General features: G+C 39.6%; 2 protein-coding genes across 2 annotated transcripts in view; both read right to left on the bottom strand.

Annotated features, from left to right (window-relative positions):
• Positions 1 to 1032: 1032 nt before the first annotated feature.
• On the bottom strand, positions 1033 to 13424 carry LOC101549998 (cytochrome c oxidase assembly protein COX16 homolog, mitochondrial). Its single transcript, XM_004612413.2, has 4 exons — positions 13166 to 13424; positions 10945 to 11016; positions 3331 to 3393; positions 1033 to 1225 (listed from the first exon to the last, which is right to left on the bottom strand). Exons 1-4 carry the CDS (start codon positions 13232 to 13234, stop codon positions 1109 to 1111), a joined length of 321 nt encoding a protein of 106 aa, XP_004612470.1. The 5' UTR covers positions 13235 to 13424; the 3' UTR covers positions 1033 to 1108.
• Positions 13425 to 18643: 5219 nt separating this feature from the next.
• SYNJ2BP (synaptojanin 2 binding protein) overlaps positions 18644 to 26438 on the bottom strand; it is a 49065-nt gene continuing 41270 nt past the window's right edge. The window contains exon 4 of the mRNA XM_004612313.2: positions 18644 to 26210. Within this exon, the coding sequence (XP_004612370.1) occupies positions 26070 to 26210 (141 nt within the window). The 3' untranslated portion in view covers positions 18644 to 26069. The remainder of the gene's footprint in view (positions 26211 to 26438) is intronic.

The raw sequence follows: 26438 nt of genomic DNA, 5'->3' as shown, positions 1-26438 counted from the left end.
TGGTAGAGATGGATGGAGCTATCCTTGGGTCTTACTCTCAGGGTCTGTAACTATGAATAGGAAGACCCAAAAAGAGTGCCCACCAGCACTTCCATCAACAGATTGATAAAGTTGCCAAAATGGCACCCATCAGTGGCTCTAACCCCTGTTTATACTGTTCTCTATCATTCCAGAGCTACAGAGCGAGGATTAGGGTGTTAGGTGGCAAATCTCTACTCTATTTAAGCTTATTGTTCATCAATGAAGTTGATTTTTGGAGAGGATATCTTCTGTCTCCATTCTTTCTAGGAGCTCTTTTTTGTTTTTTTAGGCCTCTTGTTGTAATGGATTTATTTTTCAGTTCAATCCAAATTTTTGAGTCAATCAAGCCAAGTTCTGGTGTAGACAAGTCATAATCACAAGAGGTTGTAAATGTTGGTTCTCAAAGATACCACAGCTGAGACACTGAGTTTTCTGTGTGGTTTTGTTATTTTATTTTTGTATTTGGGCCACATCCTAAAACTATAAAAAAAAAAACACCCCACAAACATGAAAGGCAAATGCCCTATCCATTGTATTATCACTCTATTAGTGCCATTAAGTATGTTAGGATTAGTATTCTTGGGGTCAGGATCCTAGAATACTATTCCTAACATACTTAATGGCACCAATATAGTCACCAGGTGATGCTTTAGAGGCTAATTAGCATTGAATATAAAGAATCATTGAGAAATTATCTTAGTAAAATACGGTAAAAATATTTTACTACATAGGTTTGACTTAGAATCATTGCTTTATAATAAAAGAATCTGGATCCAGATTTATCATTCTCAAAAGAAATTATAGTGAACAGGAGTGAAAAGTTGGGAGAACAAACAACACTCTTTAAGTAATATTCACAGTTTATTGAACGAATAAATTATTGGCAGTCAAGATTGTCACTTTTATTTACAGATAAAAGATAGGGAGTATAAAAACTTATACCTGATAAAATCAAAATTATTTGCCATGAGATAACTCTAGTCAGGCTTCTGTTGGTATGAAATTTTCTTCCTAGTGAACAGCAGTCTATGGTGAGAATTCCAGTGAACATTTTTATTTAAAAATTAAAATAAAATAATCAACACAGTCAAGCTGTTTTAGTCTTCAGGATTTCTGGATTTCGTCCCTGGAGGAGGTCAGGATCTTCCCAAGGTCTGGGTCCTCGAATATTCTTCCAGTCTTCAAAAGTAGAGTCTTTTATTTTCTACAGAGCCACAAAAATTAAAGCACGTGTTTGTGTGTGTGTGTGTGTGTGTGTGTGTGTGTGTGTTAGTATAGGAGCCCTGTGGTTTTGATTAGGATTCCACTAAATGCAAGAATAAGTGGAAAGAATCCAATAGGACCTTTATTATAATTTTATTGGATTGACTACACATAAATTATAATGATAAAGAAATGACATATTTAATAGGATTTTACTTGCTTGTTATTGATATGAATACCAATTTTTCTCTCCAAAAACACTAAAACTATAAAAATATAGAGTGTCTACATTATTTTTGGAAACACAAAGGAAAGAAGTGGGGCCAAAGAGATAGTAGGGGGAGTAAGGAGCTTGCCTTGCATGTGACCAACCCTGATTGGATCCCCAGCACCACATATCACCTTCTGAGCACCCTCAGGAGTGATCCCTGAATGTCAAGCCAGGAGTAATCTCTGAAAACTGTCAGTTAAGGCTCAAATTCCACCCATCCCCACCAAAAAAAAAATCGAAATTGAGAAAGCTGGGAAAAAACAAAAGCATAGCTAATAAGGCTGATCCAGCAAAAATAATGACCAGCATTAATGAGTATGAGGAATAATAGTAAATAGGAGAAAAAAAAACAAGGTTTATTTTGGAAAGAGAACAACGATGACGTGCCTACACCTGACCTTACTGGGTTTTAGGATGAGAAGACATTCCAGGAGCTGCCATTAGTAAAGATTTCCAACATTAAAAAAACAGTTTCAACTGTAGTTTGGATCACTGTACTAACAGAGTGAAGTGCCTCAAGCTTAGGAATGAAGGTAAACTAAAAATAAACATAAATGTTTCTTCACTTCTATATGACAGCTATATGACAGTAATTTCCACATAGCTGCTTTGGATATTCTTGGATATTCATTGAATAAGATAGAAAGCCAAGAGAACACAGGACAGTTTATATTCAAAGATAAGAAAAATCAAATAAATGTACCTTGATATTTGGAAACTAAGCATTACTCATTTGCTAACAAACTGTACATCCCTGAGCAAATAATTAAGCCAATTAAACATTAATTGCCTCATGAGAAATAATAAAAATGCTGGACCAAATGATCTCCACAGTTTTTTCAGTTTTCAAATGCAATGATTCTAAAAGAATAAAAATTAAAATCTACTCCTGACAAAACTTCCAGAGTATCACTACCAGCAAAGTGCGCAATATGAGAAATAGCAAATTACAGAGATTGACAAAATAATGAGGAAGTAGCAAATCACACAAGTCTCCACATTTCATTAAGTTTAACCATAAATCGATGTTAGATACATGTGGACAAACAAAATTCTAATAATTTATCATACAAGAAAAGAATAAATTATTTTCAAATGTAGTCATGAAATGATTCAGTTGTAAAAAGATTTTCAGAAAAAAATTAAGGCATTGACCCAAATGCAATAAAACATATATGATCCAGTGAATTTTGGAATAATCTTTAGGCTACCAGAGAGATAGCTCAAAGGGTTAGAGTATGTGCTTTGTTTGTATGAGGGAGGTCCGTCTTTGATTCCTGACACTGTATAGAACCCCAAGAACCACCAGGGAGACTTTCAAGTAGTATGCTGGTAGTAGCACCCGAACACCACCCAGAAATGGCACAAAATAAACATACACACACACACACACACACACACACACACACACAAGTAAAATAAAAAGACTAATTCTTAGGCCAGAAATATGGCTCAAAAAAGGCTGGGAAAAGGCTCAAAAACCTGGAAATGTGTTTAACTCCTGGTCTATAAGGGCCCAGAATGCCACCAAATGCCGCCCTGGTGGCCTGAGCACCCACAGCACTGAAATTCTAGCACTAGGCCCTCTAACGTTAGGCCCTTAGAGCAGAGTCATGTATTCCCAGGAATGGTTCCGGGGTCAACAAAGCACCATTAAATGTGTCCCTATTTGATTTAATTTTTTTGATTTTTGGACCATACCCGGTGGTGCTCAGGACTTTCTCCTGGCCCTGTACTCAGGAAACACTGCATTTGTAATACTTGACATTTACCTTAGGATGCAGAGAAGTGGTCACTGACCAAGAAGATTGATGTGAGACTATAAATTAACATACCTCATACTCTGATTCCAAGGATACATTAGACATTTTCAATTTCTTTTCTAACTCAGGATCAACCTATAGAAAAGAAAGAGGAACTATAAGTTATTTAAGTATGTTTGCTTCAATTTTTATTTTACTTTGTTGTTATTATTATTTTGGTGTTGATAGGAATCAAACTAGGGATTCTCACACGTGCAAAACAAGGGCAGGACATGTCTCATTCTTCAATTTTAATAAATAAAATAAGGGGTGGTTCAGATAGTATAACAGATTATAAATACGTTTACAAAATTTCTACCATCCAGTCCAGTCCCATGATGTTAACTAGTGCTCTATTACCATCACTATTACAAAAACAAATGATATTTACTGAGCATTGTTACGTGTTTTATATAGGCTCTTTTATCACAAATACCTATGAGCTTTATTATCATCAGAAAGTATAATGGGACATAGGGATTTTAAATAACTTGTTAGAGGTCAAACTTGTTTTTTGTTTTTATTTTTGGGCCACACACGTTGGCGTTGAGGGCACTCCTGGCTCTACACACAGGTCACTCCTGATAGGCTTGGGGAATCATATGGTACACTGTGGCTCACACCTGGGTTGGCTATGTGTAAGGCAAGTGCCCTACCCACTGTTTTATCTATCTAGCCCCTCAGAGGCCAAACTTGACTTGAACCCTCTACCTCTGAAGTCCATGCTTAGTCCATCCTAAGTTACATTACATAGAAATGAAACTTAAAAACTAATAAATTCTGTACTTGAAAACAAAAAAGGACTATCTTCATAAACCAGAAAGAATGAAGTATCTATGGAAAACTTAGGATTTCATAGTGGTAAGTAGGGGCTGTTGTCATGCTACCTGTATGTGAGAAAGTCTTTGGGAAAGAATGTGATTGCTGACATGAATAACATATGTAAATGAAATTCAATGGAATAGCTATATAGTGACTGGAAACAGCTTAAGATCATAGTAATATACTAGAAAAACTACCTGAGGATTTGAGAGAATGATATACAAAGTTATGGCATGAATGAAATAAAAAGTATTTTTTGAAAACTAGATCCAAAGTTCCAGTATATGTCTATAAGGGCTTTCAGAATCAGAAAATAAAGAGAATTGAGAAAGGGCAATAATTAATTAGTAATTAAATAATATATAGAAAAGACATGATTACTCAGACTGAACACCGTAAAAAATTGACCATAACTTTTTTTAAGAGCCCATTGTTAATCATGTTGTAGTAATGCTTTAGACCCGATTTCTCAACCTGTGGTCTCATGGTCTGGTGCTAGTCCTCAAAAATTTTCCTAGAAATCTGCCAAATTTTCCTCTTCATTACAGCAGCAGCAAAAGTTGCTCTAGCTGACAATAATAATTTTATAACATTACATTAAATAATTCAATTATTAAATTATTAAGATTTTTATGGGCACCGTGTAATCCCACCAATGGCCAACATCAAGAGAATATAAGACCAAGCTCCCGGAAGAGAACGATGAAGAGTCTCTTGCTCCCCTCGCCTGGCTGTCTTCACCAGGGCCTCTCGGAGGGGAGGGGCTGCCTTTCCCTCCCTGCCCCAAGCAGAGCCTTGACAGTTGAAGACCTCTGGAACCCAGTCACAGCCATGCTCAAGGCCACTCTCCACATGTTCGGGTAAGCCTCACGCATGAAGGGACCAGCAGAGGAACCCAGGTCTTCAGGACCCAGGGCTGAGATCTCCAAGCCCACTCAGATTGGGACTGGGCCTTCTCCACCCAGATCCCCCATTTTCCAGTAGCTTGGCAGCCACACCCACACACTGCCCCCGCACCGTGTAATCCCACCAACAGCCAACATTCAGAGACTATAAAACTAAGCTCCCGCGGGGCTGGAGCAATAGCACAGCGGGTAGGGCATTTGCCTTGCATGTGGCCGACCCGGGTTCAAATCCCAGCATCCCATATGGTCCCCTGAGCACCGCCAGGAGTAATTCCTGAGTGCAGAGCCAGGAGTAACCCCTGTGCATCGCCGGGTGTGACCCAAAAAACAAAAAACAAAAAAAAAAGGCAAAAAAAAAAAAAAAAAACTAAGCTCCCGGAAGCCTTGTTCTCTAATAGCCTTGTTCTCCCTCTTGGAGAAACTGACAAGCTACCAAGAGTCTACTGCCCCACAGCAGAGCCTTGCAAGCTCCCTATGGTGTATTCATATCCAAAATACAGTAAAAGATATATACGTGCCTCTCGGAGAGCCCAGCAAGCTACCGAGAATAAACCACCAGCAAGGCACAGCCTGGCAAGCTATCCGTGGCATGTTCGATGTGCCAAAAACAGTAATGATAGGTCTTATTCCCCTTACTCTGAAAGAGCCTCCAATTGTTAGGAAAGACGAGTAAGGAGAGGCTGCTAAAATCTCAGAGCTGAGTGTAATAGAGATGTTACTGGTGCCCGCTCGAGTAAATCCACGAACAACAGGATGACACTGATACAGTGATACATTTAATAATAAAATTTAGGGGCTTGAGCAATAGCACAGCAGGTAGGGCATTTGCCTTGCACGCAGGCAACCCGGGTTCAATTCCCAGCATCCCATATGGTCCCCTGAGGACTGCCAGGGGTAATTCCTGAGTGCAGAGCCAGGAATAACCCCTGTGCATCGCCAGGTGTGACCCAAAAAGAAAAAAAATAATAATAAAATAAAATAAAATTTATCTACATTGGGTTTTATTTCTGTGTTAGCTATCAGTCAAAGAAATCTTGCTATTTGTCCCTGGTCCTCAGGAGTGAAAAGGCTAAAGAATGAAACTTTGTAATTAAAGATAAAAAGAAACTCTCAAGTGAAAAAACAGCTTAACTACAGAAAGAAAAAACTAATCAGCAACCTCAAATGCTAAATAAGATGAAATTATATCTTCAATGTTGATGGCACTGTGAAAGAATTATTCTGAACTTGTTTTACTTTTGCTACTTTTCTTTTCTTTTGGCTTGCTACAACTGGATTGAGTTTTTCTTTTTGGTTTTTGGGCCACACCAGCAATTCTTAGGTCTTACTCCTCGCTCTGCACTCAGAGATCACTCCTGGAGGAATTTAGGGAACCATATGTTATGCCAGGGATTGAACCCAGGTCTGCTACAAGGCAAGCATCTTACCTGTTGTACTAACTCCCCGGCCCCAAGATTAAGGGCTTTTTAAATGACTGTTTTGGGTGGGAAGACATACAAACATTGTTGAACTTATCTATTAAGTTCAGATTTCCTGACATTAAGTAACAGATTTCCTAACATAACTTTTTAAAAATACCGCTATATACTACCATAAGAAATGCACTAATAAAAAAAAAGAAAGAAATGCACTAAAAACTAAAAAATGAAAGGACAATGCTGAAGGCACAAAGTAACAAGTGACATACACCCCCCCACACACACACACACACATACACACGTGCACAACTAGGGAAGTAGGGATGGGAGAATTAATATATACAAATAAATTTTATTTTATTTAATGTTTAGGCTACACCTAGTGATGCTCGGTGTCACCATGCCACCCACATGGAGAGCACATGCTCATTTGAGCTCTCTCCCCAACCTAATACAGATTTTTAATGGACAAAACAATTCAAACTAGACTTCCTGAGTCCACAGTGCCTTAACTGCCTTCTGCACAAAGATACCCCATGTGCCAAAGTGGCAGTTTTTTGATATGTATTTTGTAATTCCTCAAAACAAGACAGTAGAAGGGAAAATATTACAAAATATAATAATCTACAGTGTAATTTATAGTGGTAGAATAAAAATACAGCTTTCAAATGAGAGAACAAAATAAGACCAAAAAAAAAAAAACAGAGTCCATAAAAGGTATACTTAAGATCATATACATTTTAAATGTATGTTAACTGTAAATTGACTTGATTTCCACATTCAGTATTATATATTCAGAACTGCACTGCACTATGGCACTGTCGTCCCATTGTTCATCAATTTGCTTGAGCGGGCACCAGTAATGTCTCCATTGTGAGACTTGTTACTGGTTTTGGGATATCGACTACACCACGGGAAGCTTGCCAGGCTCTGCCAGGGCTTGCCAGGGCTATTCAGAACTATGTCATTTTATTATGATTAGAATCAAAGTGTTGGGAAACAAGAGGAAAAAGTAATGGCCTTCAAGGAAGACATATATTATACCTATTTCACATTAAAAATTAAAAGTGATTGCTTTCCATTTATTTTCTGGCTCCCTTCAAACACCAACACTGCATATGGGGTCAGAGAAACAGTTCCTAGGCTAAAGTACATATCTTGAATACAGCTGACCCGGTTTGATCTCTAATACTACATGGTTTCCTGAGCATGGCCGGGTGGTAGCCCATAGGCTCTCAAGCATCACCAAGCATGGCCTTGGAGTCCCCCAAGCACCAGCAGGGTGGTCTGGGTAATCCTGGCACTGCAGGCCCTGAGCAGCACCACATCCTTGGGTCCTCACATTGAGCTCCAGCCCAGTTAGCAGAGAATTTCCAAGTGAAGCCCCCAGTCTCCTGAGCACTGCTTAAAAGATAACTCCCTGTCCCAGCAGGACACCCCCACACACAAATAAAAACTAAGAATAAATAAACCCTTCAACTGAGTTCGACTTATCAATATGAACCAAGCTGAACCTCTCAATCTCAAAGGCCAATCTCCCTGTCCTCTGATCCTTCACACCCGAATTTTGTCCTTGCAGCCTCCTGCCACAGACCCTAATCAACATTTGCTTGTGTGTGTCAAGGGATCAGACCAGGTCTTCCACACGCAAGGCACGTGTCCCTCCTTCCACCACGTCCCAACCTTCAGCCTCTCAACCTGGTTTATGTAAAAGACTGTGCTCTTCCTTGCAATCAATCTCATTCTCCCAATTCACTACCTTCGTTCCCTTTCCTTTGTTTCTATCTTCTGGACCTCTCCTGCTATTGTAATCCCCTTTACTCTTCCTCCTCATCTGAATGACTAGCACTATCATTTTTCCACTCTTCAAAATCAAAACCCAGAGTGACCAAAATTTATTCTTATTTTTACATTATAAATGCATTAACCATAAAGTAACTATTAATTTACTACTAAAATTTTTTCCTGGAATAGATTCTTTTCTTCCTTTCTTTCTTTCCTTCTTTTTTTTTTCCAGTTTTTGGTGATACTCAGGGTGATATCAGACCTGGTGATACTCAGGGGTTACTCTTGGCTCTGTACTAAGGAATTACTCCTCACAATGCTCAGGGAACCAGATGGGGCTGCGGGGGATTGAACCCAAGTCAGGGTACATGCAAGGGAAGCGCCTTACCTGCTATGCTATCTCTCTAGTCCATGGAATGGATTCATTTCATTCTTCTTTGCAAATGTTTTAGTTCCACCTATATTATTGTTCATCTATACTACCACCAAAATATGCTTACAGTTCTCTTTATCTCTAATTTAAACTATCTCTCTTCCCTCTGATTTTGTTCTCTCACTCTTCCCCACCCCTACGCATCCTGTAATGCACTAATAGAAATACTATTAAAATTGAAATCTGAGCATAATATTCCTTTTCTGTTAAAGAATTTAATCATGCCTACTACTTAGATAACTCTTTACTCAGTCATAAAGCCTAAACTCAAAGGCTGATACATCTAACTATCAGACTTACATAAAATAACTTATACTTTAAAAAACAAACAAAAAAACCCAGCAAAAGTTGATAGATCTGATACTCATTTCCCAAGTCTAAACTATGCCCCTCTTTGAATTTAGAAATATTTTATGCGAATTCTAACACTACATTTTGGATATTATTATAAGTTTTGGCTCTTTTTTTCATTTAGTTTTTTTGTTTTTTTGCATTATCAAGGATTGAACCCAGAACTTCAGGCATGCAAAGCTTGAATTTTACCTCTGAGCCACATATTCAGTCCCTATCTGGGGACATCTTTCTACTAAATATCTTTAAATTTCAATTATGCTTTAAGATTTTTAAGAATTGGGTTACTGGATCAAATATATGATAAACACATAACAAATATTCAATTATTTTTTCCAATATGCACATAAGTCATACCACTTCTGAAAGCCTATAAATTTCATCTAAAAGAGAAAGGTGGGGGGTGCTTAATAAAATATAAACTGCTCTAGTCTCATAGAAACTATATATTCTTGCTAAATGTAGTATCTAAATATTATTAAATACTTGATAGCTTCTATCTTTAAGAATAGCAAGAGTTGCTATATCCCTTAAATAATTAAAATTCACACAGGGCAAGAGAGGGGGCTGGAGGGATAGTACAGTGGGTAGGGTGATTGCCTTAGGTGCAGCCAATCCAGGTTTGGTCCCTGGCATCCCATACAGCTGGGGGACCTCAGTTCACCAAGAGGTTCCTGAGTACAGAGCCAGGAGTAACCCCTGAGCACCACTAGGTGTGGGGCCCTCCTTCCCACCAAAAAAATAAAGGGCAAAAGAGATGGCTCAAAAGGCTGGAGGAACTGCTTTGTGTGCAGGGCCCTGGGTTCGGTTCCTAGCACTACATGGCCCCTGAAGAGCACCCCAAGTACTAACAGGGGTAAGTCCTAAGTACCATCATGGGAACGGCCCCTGAACACTGCCAGATCTGACCACTCCTTGTCCCCAAATTAATTAAGGAAACTGAATAAGTCTTTACTATTTTTTACTTTCTCACAAATAATACAGAGGTCTACTAGTGAAATATATATAGCTTGGATAAAACCGCAAATACCAGATGTGTGCTATAAAAACTGTCTACTAAAAAAAATTAGCCAGGGTTTTTATAAAATACTTAGCTTAAATCTCACAGTAATTGTAAAATCATCTTACATAATTACAAAATCAGAGATGGTGGAATATTTCCTCTAATAGACATATAAAACCTCAGACAAGTGACTTAGCTCTTGGTTTCTTCATCTATAAAGAAGTAATTTAAAGGAAAAGAAAAGAAAGGCCACAAGGCATATCTGTAAAAAGAATACCCATGAAAGACAAGTTTCATTATTATTAAAAATAATTTCACCAATAATTATGAAATTATCGGTTTATAGTTAACATGTTGATGCCAACACCTACCTCTAGAGGCTTTCACCTGCATGTGGCTTAATTAGCACAATTATAGCACCTGCATCAATGTGTGAAGGGGCTCACATATGGGATGAAGTGAAATACTTCCTTCTAATTCCTAAAAATGAGGCTGGAGAGCTAGTACAGTGTACAGGGTGCTTGCCTCATACACGCCACCAGGTTCAATTTCCCTGACACCATATATAGTTCCCAACAGAAGTGATCCCTGAGCACAATACCAGAAGTAAGCCCTGAGAACAGGATGTATGGTGCAAAACCAAAACAAACTAAATCCCAAAACCTACGGTACAGCATATTTTGTGGGAGAAGGCTAAGGCTACTGAAAATGCTTTAGTGAGTAAGAAGAAAGAGTACTAAATTCTTTACATTTCATGATTAGTTCCTTGTGCTTGTTACTGTTATTTTGAAGAATAAGAAAGAGCCCAAAATGCTCATATATCAGTTGGGGGGAAAAGGCTCAGACTATTTAGTATACTGAGTACCACAGTCTCCTACTCAGGATATAAAAATACACAGACACATGTCAAACTTCAATCATAGCTCTTACTTTAATCTTCACAGCATCATAACGGATTTGTGAAAACTCACGAAGACCAAAAGAACCACCAACAACCAGCAACTGAAACAGAGAAAGGAAATAATTAAAACAACACAGGATGGTCTGGAGGAATAGCGCAGGGGCCTTCTGTGTCTTGCTAATTTACAGGTAGTCGTGAGTTCAAAGCCCTGGTGTCCCACATGTGCTGAGTACAATCTCGACAGCTCTGTGATTTGAGCCTCGCTGCTCTGCTGTTTGCAATCCCCAGTGCTGCAAGTCATTTCCAGCCACACTGCAGCTACATGTGCCATCGTGCCACAATAAAAGGGATGAGAACCACAGCGAGCATCACAACTAAAGAAATGTGCAAGGGCTAATGCCAGGAAGTGAGACTCTAGTGAGCAAATGTATGAGCACTGCTGCAAGCCTGGTGAATACCCTAACTATCACTTAGGTTATGTGCATCAATGAAGCACACGAATCCTGGTGACCAAGCAAGCAAGCAATGCGAGCTGCTGTGCACCTCCCTGCTGAGTGCCACAGCTGGAAATACGTGTGAGCGCCAGTCAGGTGTATGAGATGACAATCCCTGTATTCTAAACAACAAACAATGAAAACTGGGGCAGGGCAAGCATTCGCCATACATGAGGCAGACTGGGGTTCGATTCCCTGGCATCCCCAATGGTCCCTGAGCCCAACCACCCTCAATGATCCCTGAGCACAGAGTCAGGAGTAATCCCAGAGCAACACTGAGGTGGCCCCCCAAAAAGACTTGACAAGGAAACAATGATGGTAGGGCAGAAGTATAGGGAAGAGGGAAAAGGAATAAAAGAATTAAGTAACAGGAAGGCAGAATTCAGCCTATAGATTATCTAAATACCAATGGTAATAAATTACACAAAATTCTACAGAATACCTTTTCTGATAACTCATGATCCACCTATTCAAATTACATTGGGCAAAGTCAAGAATGGAATTCAGGACTTGTTTCTTCAAAACTAGAATTCTTTCAGTTTTATCATAATGCAAAATAAGCTAATTTGCCCCATTTCTCCGCCATCAAAGTACCCAACACTCTGCACCACTGTCCTTGTGTTACTCTAGATCACCTCTGCCTCCCCATCCCCTCCCCCCTTAAACTTGGTGATCTTGTAATTTGGTGATCGCTTCTCAATGTTATAATCAAAGGTTTGTCATCATTCAATATTATCTATTCCCTTATTTTTTTCTATACACCACATATGAACCAAATCATCTCATTTTTCTCATACGCATGGTTTCACATATATGTACGTATGACATCACACATGTATATATACATATATGTAGTATACATACATACGTACATGTACATATGGTATTCATATTATATACATGCGTACATATATGTAGATATTTATGAGAAATACATGATTTCTCATCATATAATCTTTTAATTTGCTTATAGTATTCTCCAGTTCATTCAAAACTGCAGGAAATTGCAGGATTTACTCTTTTCTTACAACTGTGTAATACCTTCTTTATTCATTTGGGTTGTTTTCATATCCTGGCTATTATACTCAGTGCTACAATCCTGGGAAAACTCACAAACTAGGAAGGTGAAACAACTGGAATTCCCAATTAAATCAAGTAACTAACTATATCTAGTTCCATCGACATTCAGTCAGACCCGTCAAGCTGTGGCGGACAGTGGAAGAGAGCGGGGAAGTGTGAGCAATCTTAGTACTCATCCAGACTTGGGTTAATGCCGGCCATCAAACTCTGAAACAGTTTCCTGGTAATTACCAGGAAAGGTAAGAAGGAACTGGGCATCCCATTTGGGGAAATCAATTCTGTTCCAAGAAGAGAAGACTAGAATGCCAACCGGTACACACCATCCGGTGGACGCCCCGCCCCTTGCCACGCCCAGACCCGGCTCCGCCTTCGTGGGTACCACCCCCTCAATGAAACCCCGCCCCTCAGGGGTGCCCCCGAGAACCCGGGAACCCCGCCCCTCGGTGAGGCCCCGCCCCCCACCGCCACCACTAGACGGACGCCCTGCCCCTCGCGGAGTCCCGCCCCCTGGGCACCATGCCCTTCGGTGAGGCCCCGCCCCTTCGCCACCACTCGGCGGACGCCCAACCTCTTGCGGAGCCCCGCCCCTGAGAACCCCGCCCCTCACTGAAGCCCCGCCCTCTGGTCGCACGTCCTTCAGCGAGGCCCCGCCCCCTCATCCCTTCAGCGCACTCACAAACATAGGGACTCCGTAGCGAAGGGTCTTGTTTTTGCGCAGGGCGCGCACCAAGGAGTGCGCAGACATGACTCTTCCACGCGACCGGTCGCTCAGTCACACAGGTCCCGCGCGGCCGCCAGGACCTCAGATGCTCGAGCTCCGTGGCCCGTAAGGACGTCCTGAGCTCACCTGCTTCGCCTAGCAGCGCGAGCTGGGAACTGTCCTGCCGGATAGGCCTCCGCCAGGCCAGAGCAATCGATCCGTCGTCACCGAGAGGCGCGTCCGTCTGGAAATTCAGGTGTCAACGATTTGGTTCCGGCAAGCTGGCGTGGAACTGGAGGTTCGGGGCTTTAGCTGTGTCTCTACTCTACAGCAAATTATGTGAAAACTAGAACCTCCCCACGTTCGGAGTCTTAGCCAGCGTTGTCTTAGAACAGTTCGCCGCTGTTTAATGCAAATACATTAATTTTTTATTAAAAATTATTTTTAAAAAGTTTGGTAAGCGATGGTACAGCGGGTAGAGCGTTTGCCTTGCATGCGGCGGACCTGGGTTCGATCCTTGGCATCCCATATGGTCCCCCCAGCACCGGCAGGACTAATTTCTCAATGCAGAGCCAGGAGTAACCCATGAGCATCGCAGGGTGTGACCCAAAAAATTTGTTTAAAAAAAATTTTTTTTTACTAAGAAAAATTTTAACCTACTTTATGGGGTCGGGGCGATTGTACAGCGGATAGGGCATGTTTGCCTTGCACGCAGACGACCCTGCTTTGATCCTCCACATCCCGTTTGGCCCCTCGAGCCCGTCAAAGGGGACCCCTGAGTGCAGAGCCAGGGATAACCCCTGAGTACCTCCGGGTGTAGCCAAAATAAAATATATAAATATATAAACCTACTTGAGAACTAGTTTTCTCTATGACTCTTAGTGGATGGGGAAAATTACCGGTTTATTTTGAAATGTATCTGTTAGGGAGTCAGGGTTGGTGTTGTGAGGGAACCCAGGACATTGATGGAGGGAAGTTGACACTGGTGTTGGGATTGGTGCTGGAATTTGTAGACCTGAAACTACTATAAACAACCTTGAAAATTACCTTGTCAAAAACTAAATATTTTTAGAAATATTATGTAGACTATGTCTGCACACGAAATGTTAGGTAGAATGGTGGATGATGTAGTTAGTGTCTTGCTAACACGGAGTCTTCTAATACTAACACAGCTGGAAAACCTGCAGTGCTCTTTCCTGTGTAAATGTCTATTTCCTGAGTTAAGCAACATAAGCAACATCCCAGCACGTTTCTGTGAGTCCTTAGAACTCTCGAGGAACAGAGATGAAAAGATGTGGTCATTGACTTAAAGAATATTACAATCGAAGGGGCACAGGAATATATGTGTAGCGTGTACTAGTTTAGGAAACAGCTGCCATTTCCTAGGGTCAGAGAAAGCCACATTACCAAGTATTGTTTCAGAAGACAGATTGGCGTATAGAGTAGAAGTGACATAAACGTAGGTGCAACATTTCCCATGCTTCCCCTCTATTGCCCCCAAATGTTCCTACTTTAATCTGTTATTTTTCTACCTATTAAAGTAGTCTCTAAAATTAACCATTTTCCTTGGAGAAGCTTTAAACAATTACAACACTAATGTCTACCTAATTACCATATAAAATGTGAAGGAAAAAAAATCCCACAAAACAAAACAACATGAATTTTGGTCGTCAAGTCTATCTTCTACACAGCTGAAAGTTAACTGAGACAACAGAATAAGATTCTACTACTTTTTGCCAAAAGTAGTCAACTCCAATTCTCTCTCTCTCTCTCTCTCTCTCTCTCTCTCTCTCTCTCTCTCTCTCTCTCTCTCTCTCTTGTGGACTGCTGAGAAGGGTCATATGCCACTAGCTTAGAAGTTCAGGGTGGGAGGGGTCACTTCTGGACTTCTGGAGCTATTTAAGGGACCGTGTGGAAAGTAGGAAAGGAGACTCCTGCACCCTGCATGCAAAATATGTATTTTATAAAGCCACTGAACTAGCACTCTGGCCCTTCCAATTTTCATAGCAAGGAACTTAAGATCCTTTGTGATATGTCTGTCCTGTCTTTCTGCTTTTCAGCTTATATTTCATCCTTAGGAGATTTCGTCCCCTAAGTATTTCAGAAACTTCCACTATAATCATCCCCTTAAGGTCACTTAAGGCATGCAAGTTTTTAAAGCGAAGGTTATTACCCCAAATAACCAGGCTTGATATCTTTAGCAATGAGGTTAGTATTCAGAACCCCAATAGCCTGATAAAATGACCATAGCATGAAAAAGATTAGTTCTTCATGGATCTCTGGTTTTATAATTGACATATGTAGCACTGTCATCCCATTGTTCATCGATTTGCTTGAGCGGGCACCAGTAACATCTCCATTGTGAGACTTATTGTTACTGGTTTTGGCATATCAAATATGCCACGGGTAGCTTGCCAGGCTCTGCCATGTGGATGGGATACTCTCAGTAGCTTGCCGGACTCTCTGAGAGGGACGGAGGAATCAAACCCGGGTTGGCGTTGTGCAAGGCAAATGCCCTACCCACTGTGCTATCAATCCAGTCTGTAATTGACATAAAATATCTAATTTGATTTCCCCCAAAACCTTATCAAATTTGGAAGAGCATGACTCCAGATTCATTACAAAGGTGAAGCTGTGTAAATGGACCCTATCTAGAACTGAACTTCCTGTAGCATTTGATAATGCTTTTCTTTTTTCAAGTTTCCTCCTTCTGTGACTTTATGAACATCTGAAGCCCAACTTGGAAATTTTGTCCTCCTCAATCCTGTAAGCCTTAAATTTTATAACCTTTTCCCATTTTTTCACTCCTTCAGTGATTCTCAAGCTGAAGTCTACACACAATAACCTGGCAATCTTAGCAAAATATTGTTGGGTAGACTGCCAAAGTTTCTGCTTTAGTAGGTCTGACACAAGGCCTGAAAAATGCCTTTTCTAATGAATTCCATGTAACGCTCCTGGTGTTCTAAAGATTGCACTGAGAAAATCACTGCTAAACTCAGCTTTCACTTTGGAGTCAATACTTATCACAGAGCATTTAAAGTACTCCTTCTCTTCCACATAATACCTATGACTATAATTAGAGTGGTTAAGAACTAGCTCCCAGGGCTGGAGCCATAGCACAGCAGGTAGGGCATTTGCCTTGCACGCAGCCGACCCGAGTTTGATTCCCAGCATCCCATATGGTCTCCTGAGCACTACCAGGGGTAATTCCTGAGTGAAAGTCAAGAGTAACCCCTGTGCATCGCCGCATATGACCCAAAAAGCAAAAGAGAAAAAAAAGAAAAAGAACTGGCTCCCCAAGTTCCAGTTCAGTCTAATCAGTTAAAATTAAGTTATTGTCTTTGCTGGTACATCTACACAATGGAATACTATGCAGCTGTTAGAAAAGATTAAATGAAATTTGCATATAAGTGGATCGACATGGAGAGTACCATGTTAAATGAAATGAGTCAGAGAGAGGGAGACATGGAATGACTGCTCATTTGTTGAATATAAAGTAACAAAATGGGAGAATAACACCCAAGAATAGCGGAGATAAGGATCAGGAGGATTGCTCCACGGCTTGGAAGCCAGCCTCACATGCTGGGGAAAAAGGCAGCTGAGACAGAGAAGGGAACACTAAGTAACTGATGCTTGGAGGGCTCACTCAGGATGGGAGATATGTGCTGAAAGTAGACTGGACCAAACATGATGGCCACTTAGTACCTTTATTGCAAACCCTAACACCCAAAAGGAGAAAGAGGAAATGTGCCTGCCACAGAAGCAGGGGGAGGGGGGGAGGGACACTGGGATTACTGGTGGTGGATAATGGGCACTGGTGGAGGGATGGGATCATTGTATGACTGCAACATAATCACAATGTTTGTAAGTCTGTATCTCACAGTGATTCGTTAAAAAATAAATCTCTTTGAAAAAATAAGTTCTTGTCTTTATTCAGATAAGGAATCAACGGTTTCTGTTAATACTATTTCTTTCCTCATAATTATACTCATTAATATCCCAGTTGTAGAATCATTCCTATATTTGTCTTATTACTTTTTATGGTGTATAAGATATAGAATGAATAAGAATACGTTTGTCTTCCATCTTCCATAAGTTCCATGCCTTAAACAACAATCTAGAACTTAACAAATGAAAAGCCAATTGAAAAACTGGTAAGAATCTCCCATACCCTACTAGATAGTGAAGAATCCCTCATTACTGATTATTAATTCCCTGGAACACTATGGAGAGAAATCAAAGGTAACTTTTGCACAGAAGTGCCAGAAATCTCTTCTGTACAGATTAATAAACTCAGAATTCATAGCTGAATTATCTTAAAGTATATAACTTCTTAGAAGACAACAAATTTCATTAGATCAAATACATAATAAGAAAATTTTAGTAGAGCGAATAAACATCTTCTAGTTGGCATGGGAGTAAAACCTGTATGTAAAATTTTTAAATAGTTAACTAGGTTTTCTTTTATCAGGTAGATGGGTATGTGCTTTTATGATATGTCAATAGTGAAACAGCATTTTACCTATTAGTTTGTTAAAAAGAAAGAAACTCTGCAGTACTATATAGCACAGCTATTAAGGCACTTTCCTTGCATTTGACTGATCCTGGTTTAATCCCAGGCATCACATATGGTTCCCTGAGTACTCCCAGGAGTAATCCATAAACACAGAACTAGGAGTAACCCCTGGGCACTGCTAGGTATGGTCCAAATGCCAACTAAATAATAAAGCTGCAGAAAAACTTATACTAGAAATTAAGGACTTGAATTCAGAGCAAGTACTTTTATCTTGATAAAGTTTAAAAACATCTCCTCCCTGTGCTTTAAGTAGTTGCATAATACTCACTGTCTACCACTCATTGAAAAATCAAATATTAGGGCTGGAAAGATAGTACAAAACTTAAGGCCTTTGTTTTGTATGCAGCCAACCTGGTTCAATTCGGCATTGTATATGGCCCCTGAGTATGGCAGGAGTGACCCCTGAGCAGAGTCAGCAGTAATCCCTGAATACTGTAGGGTGTGGCCCAAAACCCAAGACATTTTTGAAATAAAATATTGTAGTTTCCCGTAATGAAAACACAGTGCGTGACCAATAAAAGTAGAATTTGAAAACTCAAATAGAAATCTACTTCCTAAAGTAATTCAAAATCAAGTAACACAATTTAAAATTTTTAAACTTATTTTATTGTGACAGACATTTAACACTGTATTAGAGAATTGTTAGAGAAATACATATGACATGATTTAAAGTATGTACTGTAAAATGATCATGTTTAGTCAACATCCACCACCCCACACATTTACAAAACAATAATTGTGATAGGAACTTTTTAGATCTACTTTATCAATATTGGCACTATTTGAGATAGTGCTCAAAACATTCTTGTCTGGGTCAGACATAAAAACCCCTCCCCCCTCGCCCTAACCCCGCCCCCCCCCACACACAAGATTACTGACACTACACTGCAGGATTGTGAAAATGTTTGCATATTATGCAAAGGGTCATGTGCCCAATGCCCAGTGTAGTGTTTAGCACCATAGAAAGGAGACAGTTTAATGTCATGGTTATGTATGAAGGTTCTAGAGCTAGACTGAGTTTAAATTCCCACTCTGGCACTTCATAGCTGTATTGGCCAAATTACACAATATATGCGTAGCTTTTATTACCTGTGAAATGAGAACACTTATTTTACAGAGAAGTTGTGAGACGGGGTGAGGCACTGGGGCCACACCCAGCAGCCCACAAGAGACCACATACAGTGCTGGGGATCCTAATCTTGCTTAGCCTCAAGAAGGGCAAGTGCCTTTAATGACCACAACATAAAGGGCTTATATTTAAACAACTAAAATAAGACTATAACTAAAATAAAATGTGCTCAACAATTATTATTAGCAGTATACAATAATGCTCCTTTAATTTCTTGAATAAAACGTCTCAAATTGATCATTTAAATTTTTTTCCTCTTCCTCCTTTCTCTGAGGTATTACTCTCAGAAACTGGCAGCAAAAACAAGTATTTATTCAACAAGCTCCAAAATAAGGTGGGAAAAAATACTGTCAAGATTCATTGACAGGGCACTTGCCTAGCATGTAGCACATCTGGTCCCCAGGATTGCATATAAACCCGTAAGCCCCACCAGGAGTGATCCCTGAGCTGTCAAGAATAAGCCCAGAGCACCTCCAGGTGAGGCTCAAAAACAAACAAAAGGTTCATTGACAGACCAGGGAAATGCCTCAACAGGTTGGAACAAACATTTTGCATGCAGGAGGTCCAGATTAGATCCCCAACATTACATGATTCCCCGAACTTTGCTGGGAGTATTCCCTGAGCACTGCTGGGTGTGGGCCAACCCAAGAAAAACCAAAACAATTCATTGATAAATACATTTTTATTAACTGCAAATACTGAGTTAGACATAAATTAGTATTATTTCTCCTATTGTATATGGTATCAAAAGCAAAGCTGAGGAAGAGTATATCATCTATTTCAATGGTTTTATTAATATATTTAATCTACAATATTCCCTGAAATACAGGCTTTATGCCTCTGTCTTCTTAGTTGCCAGAGGGCATTTATTTCATCTAAGAATCTGTTTTTTTATCCAGGCATGCAATGTGACATGAGGATCAAAGTAGAAGGGAAGTAAAATAAAATTACGTTCATAAGAAAAATAACCTTGTAAGAACTAACATAGCCTGAAGGGTAAAGTGTACATAGTATCTAATACTGAGAAAGTCATATTTAAATTAGCATTGCAGATAAAGAATTAAAATGAGATCCAATTCTCATTTCACTTGCAAATCGGCAAAACTGGAAAAAAGGAATCATCACATTTTCCCATGAGTGGTCAATAAATTTAATGATTACAGTAAATACAAAGTTCTTTCTAAGCAGTTGTCAGTTAATGATTGACTTGACCTTTAAAAATATACTTTAGAACCTTTTTTCTTCCCTTTCCCCAGCAAAAAGAAAGTCCAACAAAAATAAAACATTTAGGAACAGAATCCAGCCTTCGTTGTAAGGTAGTTGATTACAAAGGGATTTGTTCTTATAGGTGACTGCAGAATTAGTTCAGGTAAGGAGATGAAGTGCTTTGTGTAGTTGTGTATGAAAAATAAAATCTGGCAAGACTATGGCAGTTAAAAACCTGGCTCTAATTAAAACAGAATTCCTTAAGAAATTCTCTTTTGATCACAAATGCCTTTTTGGAGGATGAGTCCAGGCCTTAAAGTAATTTGCAAAAAGAGAAAAAGCAAAGTGTCTTACTCTAGGATAGTAACCAACCCAAACTATTAGAGGTGAGAGGTAGAGAACTTCAAAACTCAATCTTCAACTTCTAGGTTTGATGTTAGAAAAAAAAACAAACCTTTAACATCAGATAACACACAGTCATCATCCCCTGCCCATTGTCAGATGATACACTATTTCATTTTAGTAAGACTATCTTGTTTAAAACGTCTGTTTGCTTCAGCACATTGCTTAGTAGGCACTCAGTTGCTGAATAAGGGAAAAACACTTATCTGTCCAAAGATGTATTTCAACTAAAATGAACTAAATAAAATTATTGGTTCCACAGAAACTCCAAACTCCACTTCGGCACTTACTTTAAGCCTAAATGTTCCTTATATTGTTTCATTTTTTAAATGCATATTTAAAACTTATTTATACAAAGAAGAAAGTCCAACACAAATATTTTCCTAGTTTAGAACTATTAAAATTAGTCTTATTAAGAGCTCATCTGCTTGAATTTGACACCAGATCCATCTCCCAGATCATTCTGTTCAAATCTACCGAACTAATATGATGCTTGTAGTTATTATTTCAGCCTGCCAATAAGTTCTTCTGGTCTTCACTTAAGACCTAGAGAAATTGGAAGTGGACTTAGATTTAAAAAAAAAAAAGTTTTGTGTAAAAAGCTTTACATTGATGTGATGGACACATTCAAGATATAAACATTAAAAGGGCACTTCTGTAATAGACTAAGTCTCGAATCTCATGATCTAATTACTATACCAGAGAAAGAGATAAAGGGGATAATCACATGCTTTGCATGCTTGGAGGCCCAAGTTTCAATCTTGGCACTTACATGGTCCCCTGAGCACTGGCAGAAGTGAAGTGTGAACACAGAGTTGGAGTAGTCCCCAAGCACTACCAGCATGGGCTGACCCCGCCTCCACATTTCAGCCCCCCCACCAAAATCTGATCAAACTAGACCTTGATTTCCTAATATCTAAGATAGACTGATCCTAGAATTTGTGGTTCCTGTTTCATTCCAATCGTCTATGACTTGGTTCTAATTCAACGGAAGCACAAATTCAAACACTCACCAATACACCTTGCTGGAGGTGGGTCAGTCCTTTGCGCAAATCAAACGCCAGAGCCTCCTCCTCCTCTTAGTCTCCATCTATACTAATGGCAGAATCTCAGAGAGCAGAGCTCTAAATAGGCCCAAGTGAACTCGTTTTTGACTCGAGCAATTTCTCTATAATGTAATTATTTAAATAGTGTCTAAGTTTAAATGCCAGTTTTGGTATTTTGGTCACTGATACTGTAAACTGGAAATGCTTGATGACCTTAATTTTGCTGCTGTTTAAATCCCACCCCCAGAGATGCTAAGTAGGCACAGTTGGACATCAGAGAGTTTACAAGCTCTCCAAGTGATTCGAATCTGAAAAAAATGCGCGCGCGCACACACACACACACACACACACACACACACACACACAGAGCAGTGACTCTGTAACTTTAGAATCAATTTGCCATTTGGAGGAATTATTAATACAAATATTGCTGAATGTCCTAGTGTTCTACTCAAGTCTTTAATTTCAAAGGTTTGGGTTAATAAGAATTTGCTTTTCTAATAAATTCTTAGGAAGTGAAGCTTTGTCCAAGAACCTCAGAGAATCACTGCCAGTAAGGGCATATCACTGATGGTGGTACCTGAATTCCTAAGTTTAAAAACTCTGATTCTACTATTCCCACCAGTGAAACCTTGGGCAAGTAACTTGTTTTCTTTTTTTTAGTGTCTGTAATGATAGAGTTCAGAGTTGTGAGGCTTGAACAAATACTATACTAATCAGGGCTCTGTACATCATCCCACACTGAATGCAGACACAATTAATTTGCTTTTTCCACTATACATGGCTAGATGCCATGACTATATTAAATAGCACAGATTAGAACTTGACAAAAAAAGACAATGAAGCAATATCATTGGAAGTACAATAGAGAATAACAAATATAGAGAAGGATTTTAAATATGTGGTCTTAAAAATAATTTCAAACAATTTCTAAAACTTGGCGAGTTGGGCCTGGGAAGGCAGCTCAAGGGTCTGGAGTGTATGTCTTGCACATGGGAAGCCTTGAGTTAATACTCTATACCTTGTTGGGAGTAGCTCCCAAGCGCTGCTGGGTGTGGCCCAACCCCTCACCCCTCAAAGTAAGAGAAAACTGAGTAATTTAGGTAACAACTACACTATAAAACGATAAAAATCCATTAGATTTCATCTCAAAAGAGCATGATTTTTTTTTTTTTTTTGCTTTTCCGGTCACACCCAGCGATGCACAGGGCTTACTCCTGGCTCTACACTCAGGAATTACTCCTGGCAGTGCTGGGGGACCATATGGGATGCTGGGAATCGAACCCGGGTTGGCCACATGCAAGGCAAACGCCCTACCCGCTGTGCTATCACTCCAGCCCCAAAAGAGTATGAATTTTAAATGCTCTAAAGTGGATTCAATACCTCACCTATGGTTAGTAATTCATAGGTTTTTAAAAAATCAGAAATAAGATTGTAACTGAATAGTCTACCTGAATTTCCAATATACTGATGTCTCAATGCGATTTAATTCTAAAGTAAATCTAAATTGTTAAAGTGCATCAGAATCCTTGTTACCAACCAAAGAAAAATGTTTATCAATGATGGGATATAGAATAGGTGCTCTTTTTATTTACAAATAATAACAAAAACTTAATAACTTTCCTTCTGGTTTATAAATGTCAAGGTCCTCTCTCAGAAGTAAATGTTCAAATCCTGAGGTGACTCCTATGAAGTAAGCAGGCCCACTGCAGAAGCTGCTGCCCATGCTTCCAGACAGGGAGGGCACCCAGTCTTGTGCCCTTGCAGTGGGGCCAGTTGAAGTAAGAGCAGGAATACTCTCAGTGTGACTTGGTGGAATCTACCAGTGTAGCTGTCTAAATAAACTTCGAAAAGTCTGACAGTGCAGGTTTAAAGGCACAAGTCTTATAAAGATTGTTTAAAACAAGTTACTCCATAGGAACAGCTGACCCAAGGCAAAGCCTCAACTGGGTTTATTCATTCATTTATTTTTTGCTACCTAGACATTTTCAGGGGGTTACTCCCAGTTTTGTGTTTGGAGGTTATTCCTGGCAGTGCTCAGGGACCAGGACTGAACCTGGGCATTCCCACATACAAACCAGGTGCTCAGCCCATTATTTCTCCAGTCCATGCATTTCTTCTTCAATTATTTTTAAAGGCCTCCCCGCTTTGGTGGCCTGATGTCATTATATGACAACTTCCTTTTTTTGCAGTCTTAAAAAAAAGTGATAACTGTCAGCACATCCTTACTGATACACTATGGTTCTAAAAAAAGCATTATTTCCTTTTATTACTGCTTTCAATTGTTACTTAACTTGATGATGTACTTATCAGCTTCTCATCTACTTAGGAATTCTCTTAACTAGGTGAGATTCTTAGAGATCCTAATTTGTCACTCTCCTCCAGAGAACTGTCTTCAGTGCCCAAATTCTCAGTAACTGTTCTCTTTTAGATCCACAATCTAAATTTGACACCAACTTGCATTGCCCCAATGTTCTTATGTGTATGTATAGGTGTTCTCTTCACAGCAGGAACAGTCTTTAGAATGTAAATCTTCATAAAAATGTCCCAGCAATTTTTGTAAGATACTAGATCAGTCATACTGGTTGCTCAAGGGAAAGTCCTCATACCTTTGCTATCAGGATAGCCAATAGTTTGACCAGTATTCCTAAAACATGGAAATAATTTTCTTAAAATCAGAAAATTAGCCTTTGCTCAATTTTCCTTAGTGTTTTAAAAAAATCAACCCTACATTTCACATGGACAGAATGATTAATATCCTTGATATTCCCTAATATCCATTCATCTCTCTTCTTGTCTGAAGGTTTCCCTATCAAACAAGCACCAAACAACTCAATTCCTTAGAACAAACAAGACTATCTTCCCATTCCCTGAATAATGGCTTATTCATGAAAAAGTCATGGGCCAGGGATGTGTTTCAGTGGTACTTGTCTTGCTTGTGTGAGGTCTGGGTTCAAATGCTGGCACCATCAAAAATAAAAGTCAGAAACATGTTTAGAGCTTTTCAAAAACAATTAGCAATCTAAACCCTCCCAACTGAATCAGAAGCAGAGATTATTTCATATCCATCCTGCAAGGAAGTAGCTCCTTCTTTAAGATTTTGCTTGGTACTATAAACCAAAAAGGAGATAGTCCGAGTGCAGGTGCCACCTTAGAGGCATTATATCTTTCTTTTAGAATTTTTTCACTGGGCTGTTTAGTACAGTTACCATAGCTCTAAGCATAATCTCTCCAGCTAACTTTTTAAAAAAAGATCTGTGAGGGACTGGAAAGACAGTATAAGGGTTAAAGTGCACATCCTGCATGTAGTCCACCCCAGTTCAACCCCAGGCACCACATGGTCCTCTGAGCATAGTCAGTTGCAGTCCAAGAAATACCTGAGCATCACCAGGTTGCCCAAGAATTGCAGGGAGAGGCCCCAAGGTCTACTGAGTGCTGCTTGAGAGACTTCAAAAAATAAAAATAAAGAGATTGTGATGTTATTTAAAATGTTACTGGCATTGTAAGACAGAGCGATAGCACAGTGGGTAGGGCATTTGCCTTGCACGTGGCCAACCCTGGTTCAACTCCTCCGCCCCTCTCAGAGTCCCTGGCAAGCTACCGAGAGTATTCCGCCTGCATGGCAGAGCCTGGCAAGCTCCCGTGGCGTATTTGATATGCCAAAAACAGTAACAAGTCTCACAATGGAGACGTTACTGGTGCCCACTCCAGCAAATTGATGAACAACGGGAGGGCAGTGTTACAGTGTAAAATTTTTTTATTTTTAAAGACTGATCTGCCAATACTAGATAATGGTATTTTAACTCAATTTTGCCATAGTTGTTTTGAGAAGAAATACTGTACCAAAATTTTTAACTTACTGCTTAAATTTTCTTTTCGTTTTAATGACTCTTATTGAGCATTCTCATTTAGGGATCACTTTTTCATCCCCACTACATATAAAATTCAACTGAGATTAATCACTTACATCAGAAACCTAGAAACCAAAGTAGCTCTTTTAACTCTGTAAGGCATGTGTGCATATATTTTCTTTAAAAAAAAAAAAAAAAGTAAAAGTGCTTTCCTCATTCTTTTGATATAGCCATCCGAGCATGTTGTTTGAAATTAAATAAAGGCCACAAAACTTCTCAAGAAAGAGCACTAAAAAGAAAACATTCTCTCTTATAGACCACAGCTGGCCTCTGAGATCTGCCAGTCAAGAAGAAAGTTATCAACAATGGTAATGATCTTTCCTTCTTTGGGTTGTAGCTGAATTTCCACTGGCGGTTTTAGTAAACTCTAAAACCCCTCATTTGTTCTGAGCAAGTCTTTTTTCCAGCTTTCCTTCAAACAATGTCTTTACTCTCCCACTAGAATGTGAGGATTTGGAAAACTTCAACAGTAAGGTTCTGGGGGGTAGTCTCTTTAAATCTTGTGTTGGCTTTGCAGAAAGAGGGAGAGGGAGAGATATGAGAATGGCAGGAGGGGAGGATGAAAGGAGAACTGTATCTTCATCAAGAGCACTGGAAGAACGCAAGCTTTTCAAAGTTGTGGCCGATATTTCATGAAAACCCAGGCTACTACCACGGTGAAGGCAAACACTGGCAACAGCATCATGGAGATGGAAATCCCAGATGGTTCTCCATCACCTCGATTTCCTATTGGCCCATTCTGCACCTGTGACTGAAAGGAAAGAAAAAATGTTATGTATTGCTGTCTAGATTTTAGATGAAATATTACCTGGATCTATGTCCAGTCTCTAGAATACTGTAAACCACAGCACTATCTAGCAGGAATTCTCTGTCTTGAGTTGATACACCAGTGTCACCCATTCTTTTGTTTGTTTTTGTTTGGGGGCGACACTTGATGGTGCTCAGAGGTTACTCCTGACTCTGTGCTCAGGAATCACCT

Source organism: Sorex araneus, chromosome 3, assembly GCF_027595985.1.
Source record: "Sorex araneus isolate mSorAra2 chromosome 3, mSorAra2.pri, whole genome shotgun sequence".
NCBI classification, from domain to species: Eukaryota; Metazoa; Chordata; class Mammalia; order Eulipotyphla; family Soricidae; genus Sorex; species Sorex araneus.
This window is presented reverse-complemented; position numbering and strand designations above follow the sequence as displayed.

What these genes read in the sequence shown, in the direction of transcription:
- LOC101549998 (XM_004612413.2), bottom strand. Translation starts at nt 13,234, where the DNA reads ATGTCTGCGCACTCCTTGGTGCGCGCCCTGCGCAAAAACAAGACCCTT. An exon ending in GCTACGGAGTCCCTATGTTT is followed by an intron (nt 11,017 to 13,165) that starts GTGAGTGCGCTG and finishes TCTCTGTTTCAG; the next exon opens with TTGCTGGTTGTTGGTGGTTC. An exon ending in CCTTGGAATCAGAGTATGAG is followed by an intron (nt 1,226 to 3,330) that starts GTATGTTAATTT and finishes GTGGCTCTGTAG; the next exon opens with AAAATAAAAGACTCTACTTT.